Source organism: Aulostomus chinensis, chromosome 17 (genome assembly GCF_037954235.1).
Source record: "Aulostomus chinensis isolate RoL2024-O1b breed Wild chromosome 17, RoL_Achi_v1.0, whole genome shotgun sequence".
NCBI classification, from domain to species: domain Eukaryota; kingdom Metazoa; phylum Chordata; class Actinopteri; order Syngnathiformes; family Aulostomidae; genus Aulostomus; species Aulostomus chinensis.
In genome coordinates this window covers 18,519,701-18,537,531 of record NC_141336.1, presented here as the reverse complement: position 1 = coordinate 18,537,531, position 17,831 = coordinate 18,519,701, and the positions used below count along the sequence as shown (strand labels likewise).

General features: G+C 44.7%; 3 protein-coding genes across 15 annotated transcripts in view; 1 reads left to right on the top strand and 2 right to left on the bottom strand.

The window, feature by feature from the left end:
* Positions 1 to 64: 64 nt before the first annotated feature.
* On the bottom strand, positions 65 to 9,307 carry LOC147246612 (uncharacterized). 13 transcript variants are annotated; one of them, XM_086182770.1, is made up of 21 exons: positions 9,142 to 9,187; positions 8,384 to 8,478; positions 7,837 to 7,945; positions 7,538 to 7,627; positions 7,318 to 7,461; positions 7,092 to 7,250; positions 6,920 to 7,001; positions 6,631 to 6,820; positions 6,390 to 6,533; positions 5,922 to 6,112; positions 5,701 to 5,836; positions 5,560 to 5,614; positions 5,361 to 5,493; positions 5,112 to 5,280; positions 4,682 to 5,021; positions 4,532 to 4,610; positions 4,356 to 4,450; positions 4,111 to 4,283; positions 3,712 to 3,925; positions 2,960 to 3,051; positions 65 to 1,718 (listed from the first exon to the last, which is right to left on the bottom strand). In XM_086182770.1, exons 1-21 carry the CDS (start codon positions 9,170 to 9,172, stop codon positions 1,620 to 1,622), a joined length of 2,820 nt encoding a protein of 939 aa, XP_086038896.1. In that variant the 5' UTR covers positions 9,173 to 9,187; the 3' UTR covers positions 65 to 1,619. The 13 variants fall into 13 exon arrangements, with proteins under 13 accessions (XP_086038896.1, XP_086038901.1, XP_086038900.1 ...); XM_086182775.1 differs by having other exon boundaries at positions 75 to 1,718; positions 3,712 to 3,912; positions 4,179 to 4,283; XM_086182774.1 differs by having other exon boundaries at positions 77 to 1,718; positions 8,384 to 8,469; positions 9,154 to 9,307.
* On the top strand, positions 9,084 to 13,312 carry prph2la (peripherin 2-like a). The gene is made up of 4 exons (XM_086182784.1): positions 9,084 to 9,455; positions 9,611 to 10,422; positions 10,506 to 10,752; positions 10,982 to 13,312. Exons 2-4 carry the CDS (start codon positions 9,842 to 9,844, stop codon positions 11,252 to 11,254), a joined length of 1,101 nt encoding a protein of 366 aa, XP_086038910.1. The 5' UTR covers positions 9,084 to 9,455; positions 9,611 to 9,841; the 3' UTR covers positions 11,255 to 13,312.
* The window catches only part of ubr1 (ubiquitin protein ligase E3 component n-recognin 1), a 17,404-nt gene continuing 12,189 nt past the window's right edge, over positions 12,617 to 17,831 (bottom strand). Inside the window, exons 35-47 of the mRNA XM_086182768.1 lie at positions 17,669 to 17,817; positions 17,531 to 17,586; positions 17,330 to 17,426; positions 17,147 to 17,214; positions 16,913 to 17,060; positions 16,720 to 16,810; positions 15,874 to 16,010; positions 15,682 to 15,790; positions 15,534 to 15,590; positions 15,362 to 15,439; positions 15,106 to 15,276; positions 14,898 to 14,999; positions 12,617 to 14,186 (exon numbers count right to left, since the gene is read on the bottom strand). Coding sequence (XP_086038894.1) covers positions 14,045 to 14,186; positions 14,898 to 14,999; positions 15,106 to 15,276; positions 15,362 to 15,439; positions 15,534 to 15,590; positions 15,682 to 15,790; positions 15,874 to 16,010; positions 16,720 to 16,810; positions 16,913 to 17,060; positions 17,147 to 17,214; positions 17,330 to 17,426; positions 17,531 to 17,586; positions 17,669 to 17,817 — 1,405 coding nt within the window. The 3' untranslated portion in view covers positions 12,617 to 14,044. The remainder of the gene's footprint in view (positions 14,187 to 14,897; positions 15,000 to 15,105; positions 15,277 to 15,361; positions 15,440 to 15,533; positions 15,591 to 15,681; positions 15,791 to 15,873; positions 16,011 to 16,719; positions 16,811 to 16,912; positions 17,061 to 17,146; positions 17,215 to 17,329; positions 17,427 to 17,530; positions 17,587 to 17,668; positions 17,818 to 17,831) is intronic.

The following is a 17,831-nucleotide window of genomic DNA, read 5'->3' as shown; positions in this document are numbered from 1 at the left end:
TCACACCTTCCACAGCAGCGACTCACCGTTAACAGTGCCCTCCAGTGGGCGAAGCACCTGCTGCCTGCCATCTTAAACACTCGGCGTGAACTCCCCGTTTCCTGTTTGAGAGACGGTTATTGCCTTACACAGACTCCTGCTGCGGCAGAGCAACATGGAAGGATGGAACAGGAGAACGACTGAGTGAGAAACATCAATAATGAATAATTTCACATCAGAAAATGATAAATAGTGCCGCAATTTCCAGAGAAAATCTTACACAACAAGACACATATTTATAGGAGAGCTTCATGGACATCTACTTATATACATCACGCAAACTGCAGTATTTTGCATCCATTCCCTTGCACATGATTTATGTGTCATTTTGCAGCGCCACACCACTCTGATTTCCAGGATGTTATCGGTTCTGAGATTAGCATGAGTTATTGTGTGTGTGTGTGTGTGTGTGGGGGGGGGGGGGTGCGCGCGCAGTCTTGACAAGAACCCTGATTTCATTTCCACGCTATGAGCCGCTCTGCTTTTTAGCATCATTACTGTTACTTATGTTTCATGCTCGTCGGGTATTTTTCTGGCAGATTCTCCTACTAGGGTGTATGATGAATCGTCTAAATGATGACAATATCCTGAGATAAATCACCTCGCAGTTTGGACCGTTCTGCGGTGATCGATTGTGTAGTGCGTGTTCTCTGCGGCTTACAGAAGAGCAATTTCCTCTTTTTAATAGATCAGATCACAAACCTGCCAGAATGAGGCTCTTTTCTCTGCTGGTACCTGTGCTAGCGAGACCCCAGACTCCTGCACCACCCCTGCAAGGTCACAGGGAAGGGCCTGAAAACTCCATAATACACAACAGAAGATTACATCCACAGGCAGACCCCACTTTTAAATAAAACAGCGTGTGCGGGCTCATGAACTGACAACCCAGGGGAGACCCAGAGCAAAAGTGTGTCAGGCTGAAATATGTGTTAAGTTATTCACCCCCATAACAAGCCACAGAGGTAGGGGGGGGGGGGGGTAACCCAAATGTGTTCCCTGGACACTGTGCAAATATAAGGAGCGATGGGCGGCAAAAACCAATGGGAGTTCATCCATTTTTCATGAGGTGCAATGGCAGCAAAGCAAACATGCTTTATCAAGAGCGGGAAACCAGCGAGGAATCTAAAGTGTATTTCAAGGACACCATCACTGCATTTGGAATTTAAAACATTTGCGCTTCAGATTCCCCAACATGCATCCTTGCTGTGAGAACCCTATAACGGTACACACTGTCATTTCAAAATCATCCTTTAATAATCAAAATATTCAATAATTTACTTGTCATGAATAATTCCTGAGAAATGCATTGTTGAGAGAGCATTTTTGAAGGAGAGGAAGGGCGTGGCACGGCGGGAACGGCGGCTTAAAGGACCAGCAGCTGTCAGGAGGACGCAAGCAGCTGATTGATGAAGCGTGGATGCGTCTCATCAGAGTCTTTGTGGTTCTGTCAGAACTGTATTGTGACTGTCCAGTATTTGAGTTTGTCCATACGTTCAGAATCATGTTCCAAATGGATCTTGAGGGAAAAAAAACCCGTCCGACTCGCTGACAGGACGTTCTCGTCTGTTTCAGCTACGGTGTCACGATCTCTTGGCTTGTTTACTTTTCCTTGATCGTGTTCTTCCGCTTCTCATGGCGCCTTGTGAAACCTTCCAACCTGCGGTTTCCTCTTTGTCTGCCTGGAACACAAAACAACAGCAAAACAGACACAATTACAGCCTCATATCCTGGGTAGTGATGTGGAGGACCTGATGAAATATCCTGTACCCATTAATCTTTCCCCAGGGGGGGTGTAGGAGACTGGGAGCACTGGGCCAGCCACTGATTAAATGCTCCTAATAGAGGCCATTCGTCTCCCCTTGAATCTTAAATGTTTAAACAAGCAACATCAACCAATGCTGGCTGTCTCTTGCCGTGCAAATATTGTTATTCTGATGTACAGCAAATTGGGCAGTTTTTCATTTTGCGATATCGTTTGAGGCGTTGATCATTTCTTGGGGAGCTTTGATTTTCATGATCGTATATCTTTTTTTAAAAAGACATCATTTATACTGTCCTTATCGTCTTATCTGTGGCTGCCGAAACTCATTTACACGCCTTTTGCTCATTAATTATTCGCAGCCTTTTTGCATTGGCTTAGTTTGACAAAAAGATAACAAGAGCTCCCCCACATTCTGTGTACAGTCACACCGAGACAGCAAAGTAACGGCATCACTGTAAACAAGCACCGGACAACCAGAACAGGCGGCAGTGGTTGACTTACGCCGGAGGTACAGTGTGCACTACCCCAGCCCAAGAAATGCTCATCATAAATTAACATGATCTCATTTCATTTCACCTGCCAAGCTCCATATGGTCCCAAATTCTGAACAAAATAATTAGGAGACCACATCGCAATTAAACAATTATCCAATAAAACCTCAGTAAAACAATTACCTGGTCATATCCCTGCAACGATGTTACAGCATTTAGCAGGGTAATGTGCAGACCCAGCACTAATTTACAAGCCAGTGGTGAAATTTGACATTATAAACTAGAGACCGCAGTGTTTCTGACAAATAAACGACTGTACATATGACTCTGGCTTTCAAGTTGCTACAGATCATCACACAAGTGATTTCCATCCCCTTGAAATACTGCCTTCATATTTAGAAAATGACATCATTGTAGGCGGAGATCGTAAAAGCACTGATGTTTATGCTTGAGGACAGGAGAGAGGGGGGAGGTGGGGCGGGGGGGGGGGGTAGTAAAGAGGGCACCTGCTGGCTTGTGATGAAGCAAAAATCCTCAGGGACTAAAAATGAGATCATCCAAAGAGGAGACACTGTTAACTGGAACAATAGTGTCCCCTACAGCCTGGTCTGGCTTTTATCTTCCTGTGATGAATACAGCGGGAAGATGAGAGTTAAGTGGTCCTTACCTGTTTGCTTTTGTTGCTTTTTTGCTTTGCAGTGAAGTCCATAAAGCTGAGAAGACTGTAGGGCTGACTTAGACCAAGAGAAGACTTCTTATCTGTGCAGGAACACACAAGTGTCGGTATTATTTTGCTTTGAAAAGAATCATTTAGCATCATAAAAAAATCGGTGTAACTACTGAGACGATTCTTTTAATTTAATGCAACATTGCTCCACTGTTTACGTCTTTAACCCTTGTTCCGGTGACAAGGTTGGGGCAACTGTGAGGGGCAGTAGGCCGTAGAACCCCCGAGGCCCAGCGGTGATCAACACAACCCAGCAGATGGAGGGAGGTCTGCTGGTGGAGGTAGACATTACGCCCCCCACAGAAAGCATGGAGGGGGTAGAGGGCTGTTGTACGGATAAGTGATTGCAGCAAGGTCAAGAGAAGCAATCTCTGACACTCCACTTCCTCCTCCTAACAGCTAAGACCCCCCGCCTTTGGTACATGAACCTGTATCCTGCACCCTGTGGTGCTACAGAGCAGAGCAGCACCTCAGACATATAAACATGTATGCAATAACATTCTCAGGTCATTACTGGCAAAGACATAAATGGCTTTTTCAATTAGACAATTGCTAATGTAATGCTTTGGGGGGCTCTAAATGTCAGTGAGGCATCTGCTAGCATGTGTGATGACACTGTATGCTTGTAAATTTATAGCACTCGTTTGTTTATTTGCATATATAAAGGAAAGACAAAGCAGGAATGTTTTCACCTGATTCGACAGCTGCTCCTGGCTGTGCTGCAGCTAAGAGGCTACGGGACCCGCCAAGATTTTCCAGGTCCTGATTCCACCAGCTGCCCAGTGTGCATTGATCTGAGCTGCTCCGGATGTGGGCTTCATCTGTATGTGACTGAGCTTCGGAGGTCTTAATGGTGCCGGTAAAGGCTACTGACCCAGTGGCTGCAGACATGTCTAGCAGAAGGCTCTGTCAAAGGTCAGACACAGGTCATGATTGGTGTCACACACGGCACAGGAGGTCAGGACCCTCATATTTGGCCACTAAATCATAAAATCCTGCCTCTTGCACCTCCATTTTTTCATCCAACCCTCTAGAAATTAAGGAAAGCCAGTAGGATATCAAACAAATATTGAGATGAGTTTGCTGCCTACCTGACTAGCTTTGATGAAACAGTCAGACGCATCTGCACCACCAAAACTGACCGTCTGTGGAAGGATACGATCTGATTGGTCGTCCGTATTGAGTGGCACTGCAGAGCTCCGTAGAGTGGCGTCATTGGGAAGAACCACGTCAGCAGACGCACCTTTACCGCCCGCCATTTTCCCTGCCGTTACAAGATTATGCAGTGAGGTGAGGATGCAGTTGCAGCCATGTTTTTGTCACTGCGGCTACGCACCATGCTCAGGTGAGGGGAGACTGCGACTGTCCACCTGGAGCTCAGAAAGGGATGACTCCTCATTGAAGTGAGAGGGTAGATCAATCCTGAACATTCTGAATAAAAATCACTCACTTTTAATTTACATTCAAGGGATTGTGCTCCATCAATGTTTTATGGGTAAAGTGAACTCTGACCTCTCATGTGGTGGAGGGGTTTCATCCATGAAAGCTCCTGGAAAGCCTGCTTCAACACCTGTTTTAACATCTCCTCTCCCTAGAAAGTAATGAGTGTCTGATATAATCTCTTAATGGGAGGGTGAAAATAAAATGCAACACAATGCTCACCCTCTTCAGCATGCATCGACTCCACAAAAATGCCTGTGTCGGGGGAAATGGGGTCTGTGTCGCCATCTAGTGTCGTGGCAAGCTCAGGGCAATCTAGTACTGCAAATGGTGACGGAGTTCTGCTCTCTTCTTCTTCTTCATCCTCCTCCTCCTCCTCCCTGCATTGGTTTTCTCCATCAGTGAGGAGAGACGACATCCTCTGGAGAGTCAAAGTGCTCTCATAGACGCGGTCCCGTCTCAACAGAGGCAAAGACAAAGCCGAGGTGAAGGAGGAGCCAGAGCTCAGATCTCCTCCAGGTGAGGACTCAGATGATGAAAGGTGCGCTGGTGCCTCAGGTGGCTGTGTGGGAACATAAGAAAGGTCTAATTCTTTATTTCTTAAAAGCACACATTGTGTTTTTTTTTACATGTAAAAAGAAAATGAAAATACATAATGAAGGGCTGGATGCTTCTCTTCTGGATCATCTGCTGCTCGCTCCGTACTATCATCCATGTCTGCCGGGGAGGGGCTGGGCGTGAGACGCCGCAGGGCCTGGATGGCCAGAAACATCTCTCTGCTGCTCGTTTTTCTCTCTGTGCGCTCCGGCCACACAACCTCACTGGGATAAAGAACACAGAGAAATTCTTTGTCAAGACTTCCACCCATTCATCATCTCTTACTGCTGCACCATCTCACTACCTTATCTTGGGATTTTGTTGGCTCACTTCCATCACAGCGTTTCTGGCCAGTTGGACGAGTTCCTCTGGGGACGATGTGTTCACTTGATACAGTTTGGCAGACAGTGGACAGGGTTGCTGTACCTCTGAGAAGTCTGTTAAAATAAATTCCCATCATAAAAATATAACACACTTCATTTTGTGTTATGTAATATTTGTACCCTTCTTTATCCTCTGTAATCGCATCCCTGCAGTCCCACTGACGTCTCCTTCAACCTGATAATGTTGGACAGAATGTCCCTTTGTGTTACTGTGTGGATTTTGTTTATATGTTTTTCCGTGACTATACAAGATTCACCCACGTTGTATCCTACAGGAATGTACTTTAAGGCCTCTGCACACAAGCCAAATCCGTCACACGCCTGCAGGAAGTACATGACCATGTCGTCACTGTCTGTGCGGCTTCTCTTCAGTAGAGCCCAGGCATCGGAGACGCAGCTGTAGGTCAGAGACGATAAAAACAACTCAAGTATAACTAAATAGTGTCAGATCATTAAATGAAGGAGAACTAAGTATCCAGTACCTGTTCTGAAGTAGCACATCTGCACAAAGCTTTGCATCTTCAACACTCTCCATTGCAGGTCTGGTCCAGTGAAAGTACCTCAGCGCCAACTGAGGCTGCCTCCTCGCCAGGAGACAGCGGATGATGCAACGATGCTGCCAGGAGAGGCAGGGAGTGGCAGCCCCGGGGCTCAGGAGCAGCTCCATGGAGGTCTAGGTGGAATGTAACATAGCGTAGATAACTTTGTGAGTTACTTCCATGATTTCTAAGTGTATGGACTAAGTGACAAGATGTCGTTACTGGAAGAGGGGGCAGTAAACCTTTCCAAGCAAATAGATCAGCAGAGTGTTATAGCTGCTCCAACATGGAGGTTCATGTGATCGACAGGATGGGTAACTGGTCACTGAGCTCACTGTCAGCTTATTCACCTGAATGTTCTCATCAAAATTAGATGCCCGTCAGTAGTTTTGTCTCTAAGGCGTTGTGTACCTTAACATGTCCGTGGTCAAGCATCCAGAAGGCTCGGATTTGTTGAGAAAAGCTGGAGGGGATGGTGAAAGCATGGCTGAAAGAATGTAGGAGATCGTCTTTGCACTGCAGGAAATTTGTCATGTCCAGGATAAAATACATGAGCTGTGAGGCGTACAGGTTAAGAATGATAGCGAAATAGAGCAGATAGGGACCAAAAAAGTCTCACTATTCATTGAAATATTCGCACTTGGATGGATACAATTGCTTGGACTGACATGTTGTCAATTTGAGGCACAAGCACAAGCTTCAGCAGGGCCTGGAGGTTAGGAGGAGGATAGCACTGCTGTGTACAGTCCTCAGACGTCCACAAGCACCCATGCTGTTTGTCCAGCTGAGTCACCAAAGCCTGAATGAAAGAGCTCCATCGTTCCATTCCTCTATCCTCCAATCTGGTCAACAGTGGGAAAATCAGACAGGAAAAGTAGAGAAAACTTTAAGAGAGAGTGAAATTGGAATTATGGCGGCAGGTTACGGAGCACCGTAGTTACCCAGGTGTCTCCAGACAAGCTTTCCGATGGCTATGATCCATTTCTTTCCACATTTGAGAGATTCGTTTCACCTCATGTGGCTCTAAAAGCAACAGCAAAGAGAACGAAAGACCTTCAGGGGCGTGATAACGCTTCCGCATGCAGATACAATGGAGGGAGACGATGCCTGTACCAGGACATTTGGGTAAGAGCCCCATGATGCCCCACCACTGGACCAGCTGTCCCAGCCAGATATGCTGCCTTAGAGCCCTGTGTTCTCGGTTCCAGCAGCTGCGTCTGACTTCCGAGGAGCCGTTTGCATCCCTGCACCCCGCACACGGGATCCCCACACCTGCATGAAAAACACATTCTAGCAACACACTACAACCCTGAAGCGTGGATGATGCGTGTGTTGGTACCATGCCAGAGATGTGCTGAACTGAGCTGCCTCCTCGCCCACTGGGCCAGACTGAGCAGGTTCCTCAGCCTCTGGAGCAGCATGTGCACCCTAGTGAAGGAGCTTTGGTCTAGAAACATCCACAGTCCCTGGCAGCGGCTGAAGCCTGCTCGACAGATACAAATATCCCACTCAGACAAATGCTACCACTTGATGTCCCTGAAGTAGTTGGGTGTACTTACATAAGGTTAATAACTCTTTTTTTGCAAACTCAGACGTCCTCTGTGCCCAGCTGCTGAAAGTCCTCAGGGTTTCCTCCATGTCAACAGCACCTGGTTGGAGGGTTACATTTGGAATGAGAGAAGATTAACATATAGAAACTCGGCCATGTAGAGGAGAACAAAATGATAAACATGGGACGGTAAAAAAATGATTAGAGAAAATCCTGAATGAATAGATGGACATAGAAGTTCCTGGACAATAAGGAATGCTTGATGTGCTTCACTGGTTGTGCAAAATCACGAAAATGCTCTTCACGTACCTTCAGCTGTGAGCCTTCGCAGCCAGCGGATGATTGCTCTGATGTTGTTGCTGGCCAGTGCCTCAGACCAATGGCTTTCCAGCATGATGCCTGACTCTGAAACAAAGTTCTGACACATAGTCCTAACATGATGAAACATTTCTAAAAGGATTTATTTCACATTCTAAAGTTACCAAAGCTTGTGCGTGTGTGTGTGCGTGTGCGTGCATACACTCACTGAACAGTAATTGTGCAAGAACAGATAAAAGCATGAAAATAGCAGTTAACATTCTACAAGCCTCCATCAGAAAAAGCTGAATCAGAATCATTTCGCTCGTGAAAACTTACAGTGCAGCAGTTAAACTTCCCTCCGGGTTTGTTCAGCAGTCAGCAGCACCATGTGCTCTCTGTCTGCCTGCTGGATTTGCTGACCGGCCCCGATGGTTAAAGTAAACTTCTCTCCTTACACAAGCTACTTTGGTAGCCGTTAATCCCCTAATCTCACTCTCAGTTAACATTTCATTGGCTGATTCACAGCATGGTTGAGTATTTCTGGATGCGTGCGTACGAGAGAAGAGGCAGAATAGGTCAGAGGAGGCGCGGCGGGGTGTTGGGTGGAGGTGCTCAGGTTGAGGCAGATCTGTTCGAACCACACTGGAGGCGCTCCAATCCGGGATGGCAGGAGAGGATTTTTTTTTTTCAAGTCATTTAGAAAAAGGGAAAACAACAACAACAAAAGCCTGTTAACATTTAAAACTACATCAACAAATGACATATTGGCAGATAGGAATGATATTTTGCATGATACATAACAGCTCAACTGGATATTCGATATATCTGATAATACTGAAATTTGTATTGATATCGGATAGCTAAAAAAAAAAGGGGGGGCAATTTTAGAAATCCTAAACTCACGGCAATTAAAGATTTCTGGAATTATTGCTGGTCAGGATTCAACTGTGGATATATTATATTGGAAATAGTCTAAATACCGTTGCAGATATCTATGACGAGAACACTGAATAATGAGAAGCCTAATATACTTCATTGGCAGAATTTGCTTGATCAAAACATAATTACAGATGTCTTGATTTAAAAATGAATATCCATTCTAGCAGTTCAATATCAAAATGGCTCCTGTCTGTCTCCAAACGGTCCTTGATGGCGTCGACACACCGTCTTTAGATTGTGCTTTGTAAGTTTTCATAAGAGATTCTTCTTGTTTCAACCCATTTGTGTCATCACGTGTGCACATCTCCTTGGCATCATCACCAGCCTCAAAGTGTTTTCAATCAGATCCAATTAATGTCCGACTGTTTGACTCACAGGAAAACTCACTTGCACACACGATGACCATCAGACGCTCCTCTCTCAGTGCTGTCACAGTCAGATTTGCGTAGGTGGCAGAAGGTGGGTCCAAATCCCTCGTGAGGCCCAGGACTGATTAATGATTAAAGGGGATTAGGAGGAGGGTCAGGACTTGGCTGCGAGTCTCACACTGGTGCTGTAGTGGCTGCCTTATACAATCTGTGTCACTACTACTACGACTTGCTTCTCTCCAGACCAGGAGAAGGATGTCAGAGAAAAAAAACGAGGGAAATGAGAGGTTGACGTTCCAGGAGAATACTGAGCAGGTTGAGGTAGATGGATCTTTTCTTATTTTGCGTCTCAGATGACAATTATTTCCCGTATTCGTCCTACACCTCATCACGCTTCACTACATTTTGTCATGTGTTTTCATCTCCAAGTGTGTAATGTGTATTTCTTTTGTTGCTCTGGGTTTGTTGTCTCATAGAACTGCCAGCACCAACAGTTTAACCACAATGCAACGTCCACAAAATATTGATCATGACTACTGGGCTAAGCTGCTTAGCAGAGGACTTTTAGAGACCTGTGCAACCAATCCCCCTCCCCTCGTTTCCCCGTATCCTCTGACAGGTTAGTGTCTTCCTTTCCCCTGCTCTACCTGCATCCCACCGTTAATCCCCTCCCTCCCTCGTCGTCCTGGATTTAAAAGAAAAACAGGATGGCCGTTTTGAGAGTAAAGTTCACCAAAACCAAGAGGGACAAGCTTGCCCAGGTGCTATGGATCCTTAACTGGATTTCAGTGGTGACTGGGGTCATCTTGTTCAGTCTGGGGCTCTTCCTGAAGGTAGAGATCAACAAGCGAGGGGACCTGATGGCTGAGAGGGACATCCAGTACGTGCCAAACATGTTGATTGCTGTGGGCCTCATCGCCTGTGCCATTAACTTCTTAGGGGGTAAAATCTGCTACGACTGCGTTGACACCACCAAGTTTTTACGCTGGAAGCTGATCATGCTGCCCTACATCATCTGCACCTTCTTCTTCACCTTCTGCGTACTGGTGGGGGCTCTGATGTGTTACACCATGCGCTGGGAGCTGGAGGAGTCCCTGAGACAAGGGCTGGCAGAGGCCATGAAGTTCTACAAGGACACGGACACACCGGGGCGATGCTTCCTGAAGCGCACTGTGGACATGCTGCAGATAGAGTTCCAGTGCTGTGGCAATAATGGCTATAAAGACTGGTTTCAGATCCAGTGGATCAGCAATCGCTACCTGGATATGTCCCAAAAAGAAGTGGTGGAGTGAGTAAAACAAATGACAGAATGAAACACCTTCAATCGCGTAAAAACACTGATGCACTCGCCTTCTTTCTCTTGCACTTCAGTCGACTGAGGAGCAACGTGGAGGGGAAGTATCTGATGGATGGAGTCCCATACAGCTGCTGCAACTTCAACTCACCAAGGCCCTGCATCCAGCAGCAGATAACCAACAACTCCGCTCACTTCAACTACGACCACCAGACAGAGGAGCTGAACCTGTGGGTGAAAGGCTGCTGCCAGGCGCTGCTGGAGTATTACACCAACATCATGCAGTCCATTGGCCTCACGGTCCTCATCACCTGGTTGTTTGAGGTCAGGAAATATAAATTGGTTGTCATGGAAACAGTTTATTTAAGGGGCCAAGTGTTGTCTCAGTCTTTGCGCTAACAGTTGTAAACCTATGGACTAATCCGTGAGTAAATCTCTACTGTCATATTATCTCTGGCTCATCCATGCAGACTCTTAGCTGCATGCGCCTGAAATCTGTATCATTTTCACCGATGTTTGGCTGTTTGTTTTTCCTCCATCTGACTTGTTTTAGCTGTCAGTGCTGACGGGGGTTCGTTACCTACAGACCTCCCTGGAAAACGTGCTGAGACAAGGAGACCCCAACTCTGAATCAGATGGCTGGCTGCTGGAGAACAGTTTTATGGAAACAGCCCGCACCAACTTAAATATCATCAAGACCCTCGGCAAAAATAACCAGATCGACACAACCAACAACGGGGACCCCAACATCAATGTACCATCCACTTCTAAAGCACACTACGGACCAGACAATGTGCCGCCCGAGCAAAAACCTGTTGCCAGTTGACCCCCCTCGGGATAACAACACTACCAGGGGCTCTCAAACTTTATCCAAAAAAAAAAAAAAAAAATTTGACAAATTTTTTTTCATGGACTTCTGAGAGCTGGTTTACTACTAAACCTGAGGGAGCGCCACATGTTGCGTGTGGAAAATGAAATCTATTACTGGAATGACTGGGTACACTGGCAATGCCTTCATCAGCAACCGCAAAAGACTGTGTTTCTCCATGAATGGTTGATTTTGTGTGAAAAAGAAACACAGATGTAAATATTCTGAACAACTACACAATTCAATTATTATGTGGCCTATCAGTGGATCATGGGGTTTTTTTTTTTGCAACAGGTGTCCAAAACTCAAACTGAACTTGAAATAAAGCTGGAAATGCATTAGTATTTGATAAATATTTAATTAGGGATCAGCTTTAAGCACCTGCGTTTTTTTATGTTTCAGTTGGCCTCAATGCATAGTGGGAAATGTAGGCAAGAAGAGTTTCAGTGTAATTAATCACGTTTCACGCATTAACGAGATCTGGCCGAGAGTTGATTAGGCTACAAGGAACATAGCGCTTATTTTTAAATTAGGTTTTGCCGGAACACTTAGAACATGTTTGGATCCTTTCTGTTATTAAATTATCTTCAAATGTACCACTTTCAAATGCCTGGAGTTTAACAGAAGCTAGGAACAGCCAGCCACACTTTGACTCTCAAGGAGTTAATAACTCAGCAAGAAGGTAAAAGCCTGAGAATCTCAGCCAATCAGTGAGAAGTGATGAAGCCTTTCAGGTGTCAGTCTTCAAGAACCTCCAGTTGCCTTCATGTAGATAAAGCTAGGACCTGGAGGGGTCGCAGTGAACACGTTACAAAGCTGAATAAGGCAGAGAGCGTGCAAACCGGTGTGGAGATGTGGATGTGAAATCCCATATTCCCATGTGTGGTGGTGATGGTGGCTTACATCAGGCGGCCAGTATGCTTGGCCCCGGGAATGAAAGAATGAAAAAGCTCCTTCATGTTTTAGGGGCATTTTTCTAGCATTTCTTGTAAGAATTGAAATACTTTTAGTTCATTTTGGTACTTAAGTACAAAGGAGTAATAACTGGGTTTCTTAGAGGAACGGTTTACAGTTTGACATTCTTCTTGGCACACGGTACTTCTGTGGTATTACAAGGGAAGGGAGAAATAATGAAAAGTATTTTGGTTTTGCAATCTGTTTTCACGTGGCGACGCAGACGCTAGCTGAGTTGGTTCAACTTAACCAGGCGGCTGAAGCCTCTGAAAGATGTCAGGTAAAGTTTGTTTTCTATTTTAAAAGTGCTTTTGTAAAGTATGGGGATGTGCATTTTCATGCAGGAATGTTGAAGGGGTCAGTATGAAAAGAGGGAGCATACAGTACACGACTCAATGTACATAAAAGCACCTGAATTCTAAAGATGGAGAGTTCATCTTTGTAACTGCTGAAGGGGAGTTTTGTTTTTGTTTTGTTTTTTCCTGTTTACTGCTTTTTTTGTGACTGTACTTCAAGATACTAGAACATGTGAAGTACTCTTATAGAATCAGGGCACAGGATCAGTTTTTCTGTAGATCGGCTAGCGTCTTTATTTCCACAGCCTGGAAGTCATGTAGTAATGTCAAACAACACAATGAGGAAGAAATAACGTACAGTTTCCTGAAAAGGCGGAGAGACAATGAAACTGAAAAGATACCATCTTCAATAAAATTTACATTTCTTTCTTTAAATAGAATGTTGAAATAGTTGTTTTTACTTAAACTCAATTTGACTAACGATCTAACAGTGGTCCCTTCTACAGGTTTTATTCGTTACAAACATTCAGGTAACGGCTGATATGTTCGGCCTAGTACATGTTTTGTAAAAGGGCATCTTGAGAGGATGTGTATGAATTTATACAATTCACTCACTGGTGAAATGGTAAATGTGAAAACATGATGGAAGTATACTCAAATAAAAAGAAAAGGCTGGTCTTATTTGCATGTAGAGGGCACGATATACTAATGTCAAAATACTGGATTTGTTTCGATTCAGTTTTGAAAATAATGAGTATTCTTTAAATTGATTCTATTTGTCTATATATATATATATACATATATATATGTGTGTGTATATATACACACACACACACACACATATATATGTATATATATATATATATATATATATGTATATATATATATATACACACACACACATATATATGTATATGTATATATATATATTTATATATGTTTGTATCGAAGCAAGAAAAGGGACAGGAAGATATGGCTCTTCAATTTGGACGGTCTAAATAATAAATGGTCAAAACTGAAGTGGCTAAGGTTCTCTTGTCATCACCAAACATGCGTGTGCCCTCCATGACAGCCTTGTAACATGGTGTGTAACACAAAGGGGGAGTTGAGAGAGTTCACAGCCTGACTGAGAAGACACATCAACTGAAAGCAGAAATATGTTTGAGTGTATCTAACGTAGGTCTTTATTTGAACCAACCTTCTTTTGACTTTCTCCTCACGTAAGGTTATTTGCATTCTCAGAGCGGACAATCAAATTAAAACAAGGCGACTTGGGTTCCTTTCCTCTGGGGACTGCACCACCTCTCTGGATGACAGCGGGGGTTTCATCAGGGAGGGATTGGCTTTGGAGAGGCGTCCTTTGATTGTAGTAGGAGTAGGACTGTTGTTTGTACATGTGTGTGCGTGCGTGTTTGTGCGTGCCTCAGGAGCACTTGAGCAGATTGTGCTCTATGGCTGTGCTCTCTTTCTTTCCTGGCCGCCACAGCTGGAGTGATCATCACAACATCTGCCACTCAAAAGCAAACATTACGTTGACCACCTCCAGGCTGCGGGCGATTTCCTCCAGGATGCAGTGCTGCTGCCACAGCTGGTTCAGCTTCCTGTAACGCTCTGGACACAGGTGCAATGGATTGCCCCGTCTAGGAAACACACACAACAGAAGTGCTGGTTCATTTACGGGTTTGTTTTATCAGACAAATGAATGTAAACCTTTACGTCCCGGCATCAACAACAGCAGCTCAAGTCCTTATGATTAAGATGACATTTCTCCTGGGAAGCAATGAATCGTGCAAATGAAGTTTCGCAAAGTGACTTTGCTCCCAAAATGGGGATCAGCACAGACTAAAGCCACTTCATTTTCAGAAACAAGGACATGAGGCATCAAGTGAAATGCAACATCCTGTCACTTTCCACATCCACACATCAAACACATGGAGTTCTGATCAGTACTTGGACTCTCACTGCTTGCCAACACTGACACATTAAGAGGAGAACATACTTTTTCAAACGATAGTCACTAAAACTTAGCTGGGGGTTCCACTTGCTTGAGCAGTTAATAAAATGCAGGAAACTGCCAAATAAATAAAGTAATGATACCAGCATAATGCAGCCTGATCATGAGCAATATACTGTAGCTGTCTAGTGGGGATCTCAGCGATGCCTGAAACTGGACTGTAAATCACAACTTTAGCGATGGGACTCCCACCACCCTCACCCCCATATTGAGTCTGAAGTTGAGTTAATGGTATCATTGATAAGGACAAGGCAAATTGAACACTCAATCCGAAGCCAGCTTGAAGTTGCAAGTTGGAAGCCATGAGTAAAAGTAACGTCGTCGTGCAGATTCTTACGCAAGATGAGGGTCCGTCTCGCCATAGTCATCCAGGTACGGAGCAGGATATGGGCTTCCTCGAGTTTTACTGGCCATCAGAACGATTTCACACTCTCTTACCCTGTCAACAGTAAACAAGCGTTTAACAATTTCGGTACATCTAATCAAAATATGAAAACTAAATCATAGACAGTCTTGACCTCCAGGGCCCAGGGGTGCAGACAAACCTGAGAAACATGCCCACTCCTGCGCCGCAGGTAGCAGCGTGGGCGGTGCAAGCACCCACATCCTCCCCGTCCAGCTGGCTGAGACAGCAGGAGCTCTGAGAGCAAAGCATGGCCCCGCAAAACAAGCACAGCGTGGGGTGCTTCCTCTCATCATCTGAAGACTTAGGACATCTGAGGATGTATAGAAGAGACGTTAATTATAAACATAAAAGACTTAACTTCCCCCTGAAGGAAAAGAATCTAACAGTCCACTCACTGGAAATGGCTGGCTTGATTGAGGAGAGCACTGTAGTCCTCAGGAAGATCAATCAAACGATTCCTTCTTCTGGGGTATCTGTAAAATTACTTCTTTTAGGAGGGTGCGCTTACCATTGAGGAGACATTTAATAAAAAAGACGCCTGAATTAAGAATAATAATAAAAACCCACCTCACTGACTGGATTTTGCCTTTCAGGTCTTTGGTTATAGCTGAGCTCCCACACCACCTAAGAACAAATACATTTTTTAAATTTTTAAACAAAATTCCTCAACTTTCCAGAAAACACTGAAACATGACAGCTTTGCCACATCACTGACCTCTGCAGCAGCGGAGTAACAGTTTCTCTGTGCTCATGGAAGAGATGGAACACATTAGAGGGTAGTGCCAAGTAACTGCATAGCGCCTCCATCTGTCCTTGACAAGTAACTGCAATAGATCCAAAATATTCACGCGAGTTCATGACTATACGCAATACACTGTAATGGGCCCACCATTGATGTTTCACCCACCAGCAGTAGAGAAAAGCTCCTCTGGAGGTCGTACTCCTGTAAGGCAATTGAAAAACACAGCAGCACAGCGCAAGAAAGGGTTGATTCCTCTCTTCACTCTCTCTGCTACAGAACTGCCGGACACATCTGGAACCAGTCTGGAGAGGAATTCACAGAACAACATCTGTCAAACAAGCTGAAAGCACTCAGTTATCCGGTGTACATCTGAGCAGGCAACACGGCGGCACGGATTAGTTTCCATTTGGGAGAAGCGAGGTTGACTCTTATCTGGTCTGAACATAACATAGACTAACAAAAACAGTACATTTATGGATTAAGGAGCAGCAGACACAGCTACACATCTACTTTCCTAACCTGATATGGAAAACCTTCAGACTATAGTATAGGACGAACACAAATTAGTGCCAGTTGGTCGTAAGGCCCATTTTAAATAAACTCTCGTTCAAAGAAATCCACCATGAAGTAGCTTCTAAGCTCAAAAGCTGCAGGCCCTCAAATTCAGTGGCAGCGTTGGGTCCCATGTCCACACGTCTATGTCTCTTTAATTGCTCCAGATGAGAAGTGAGATACTGTAGCTGACACAAGGAAAACCACAGCAGTCCCTGGCATCTCAGGATTGGGTGTTAACACCCGCCATCCATTAAATCCTGTAGATGCCACCTGGAGATTTTTTTAACGAAACTTTCTTAGGATTTTCTAAAGATAAATGCATTCCTTACCAATGTGTCTTGTGTCAATATCTCTAAACCTAATACGATTTTTTATGTTTCATCTATTTTCAAAATGATCGCAGTTTTCCAGTCGGTATTTTTTTTTAAAATACAAGATGATGAGAAACACTTGTACCGTCCAGTGTGTTGTGAGACTGTGGTGTAGAGCTCTGCTGCTGCTCTGGCTTCCTCCGTATCCTCTCCAACAGCTACTGCAGGATGAATTTCTGCACAGAATTTCATTGTCACAATCACCTCTATCACTACACAGTCCACTGCTGTCTCTGAGAATGGAACTTTCCTAATGAAGCCGCTGTATTATTTTGTACCTGTGGACAGGAGGAGGACCTGCACTATGTGAGCAATGGTAACCAGATGCAAGATGTGCAGGTGGTTGTAAGCGGAGCTGACAGCAGACGGCTCCAAGTCCACAGCCTCCTCTTGATACAGCGAGGGTATGGATAACACTAAACCCACCTGACAAAATATAAGTATTAACAAAAACAAAAAGTCAAAACTTTGAAATGACCACTAGACACTCTCTGAGATTGATGGAGACCTACCAGAAGATGGAAGAAGTCAACCTCTAGAAGAGAAGGGGTGTTGTTTCTGCTAATGACCGGGAGCAGGACTGGGAAGAGAGATTTTTGATCAAAAGAAGCGGCGAGATGAACATGAAGCTTTCATACATGGGAGAGCCGAGTGGTTTTCCATGTATTTTAGTCAACCGTCAATGGACCAGTTACCTCCTAACATATCAGTAAAGTGCCGTTGGATGACAGCCTGGGAGCTCTTCAGTCTCTGGGCTGCTGAGAACTGAACTATTGCCCTCAGACCCGCGAGCTTAAAAAAAAAAAGAGAGAGAGAGAGAGAGAGAGTAGTGATTCAAACTTCCAACTATGAGATACAACATATGTGACAGATGTTTGCAACATGTGGCAACAAACCTGTCTGTTTTGTAAGGAGCCAAAAAGTGGCTTGTCCTCTTCCTGCAATATGTTTTCTGAGAAGAAGTACAGATACACATTTAGAATATAACTGGAGGTTAAGTAACACGGAGGGAGGAGGAGAAGATGATATCTTACCAATGGCCTGAATAGTGAAGGCACAAGTGTTCCAGGCCATAATGGGCACACGTGGGCACAGCTCATTGGGCGCCGTCTTAAGTCCCACCCTGTGGACCGTGGTGGCACACACAACCAGCATCTCTGCAATACTGTCCGAGAACTTTCTCCTAAAAACAATCAG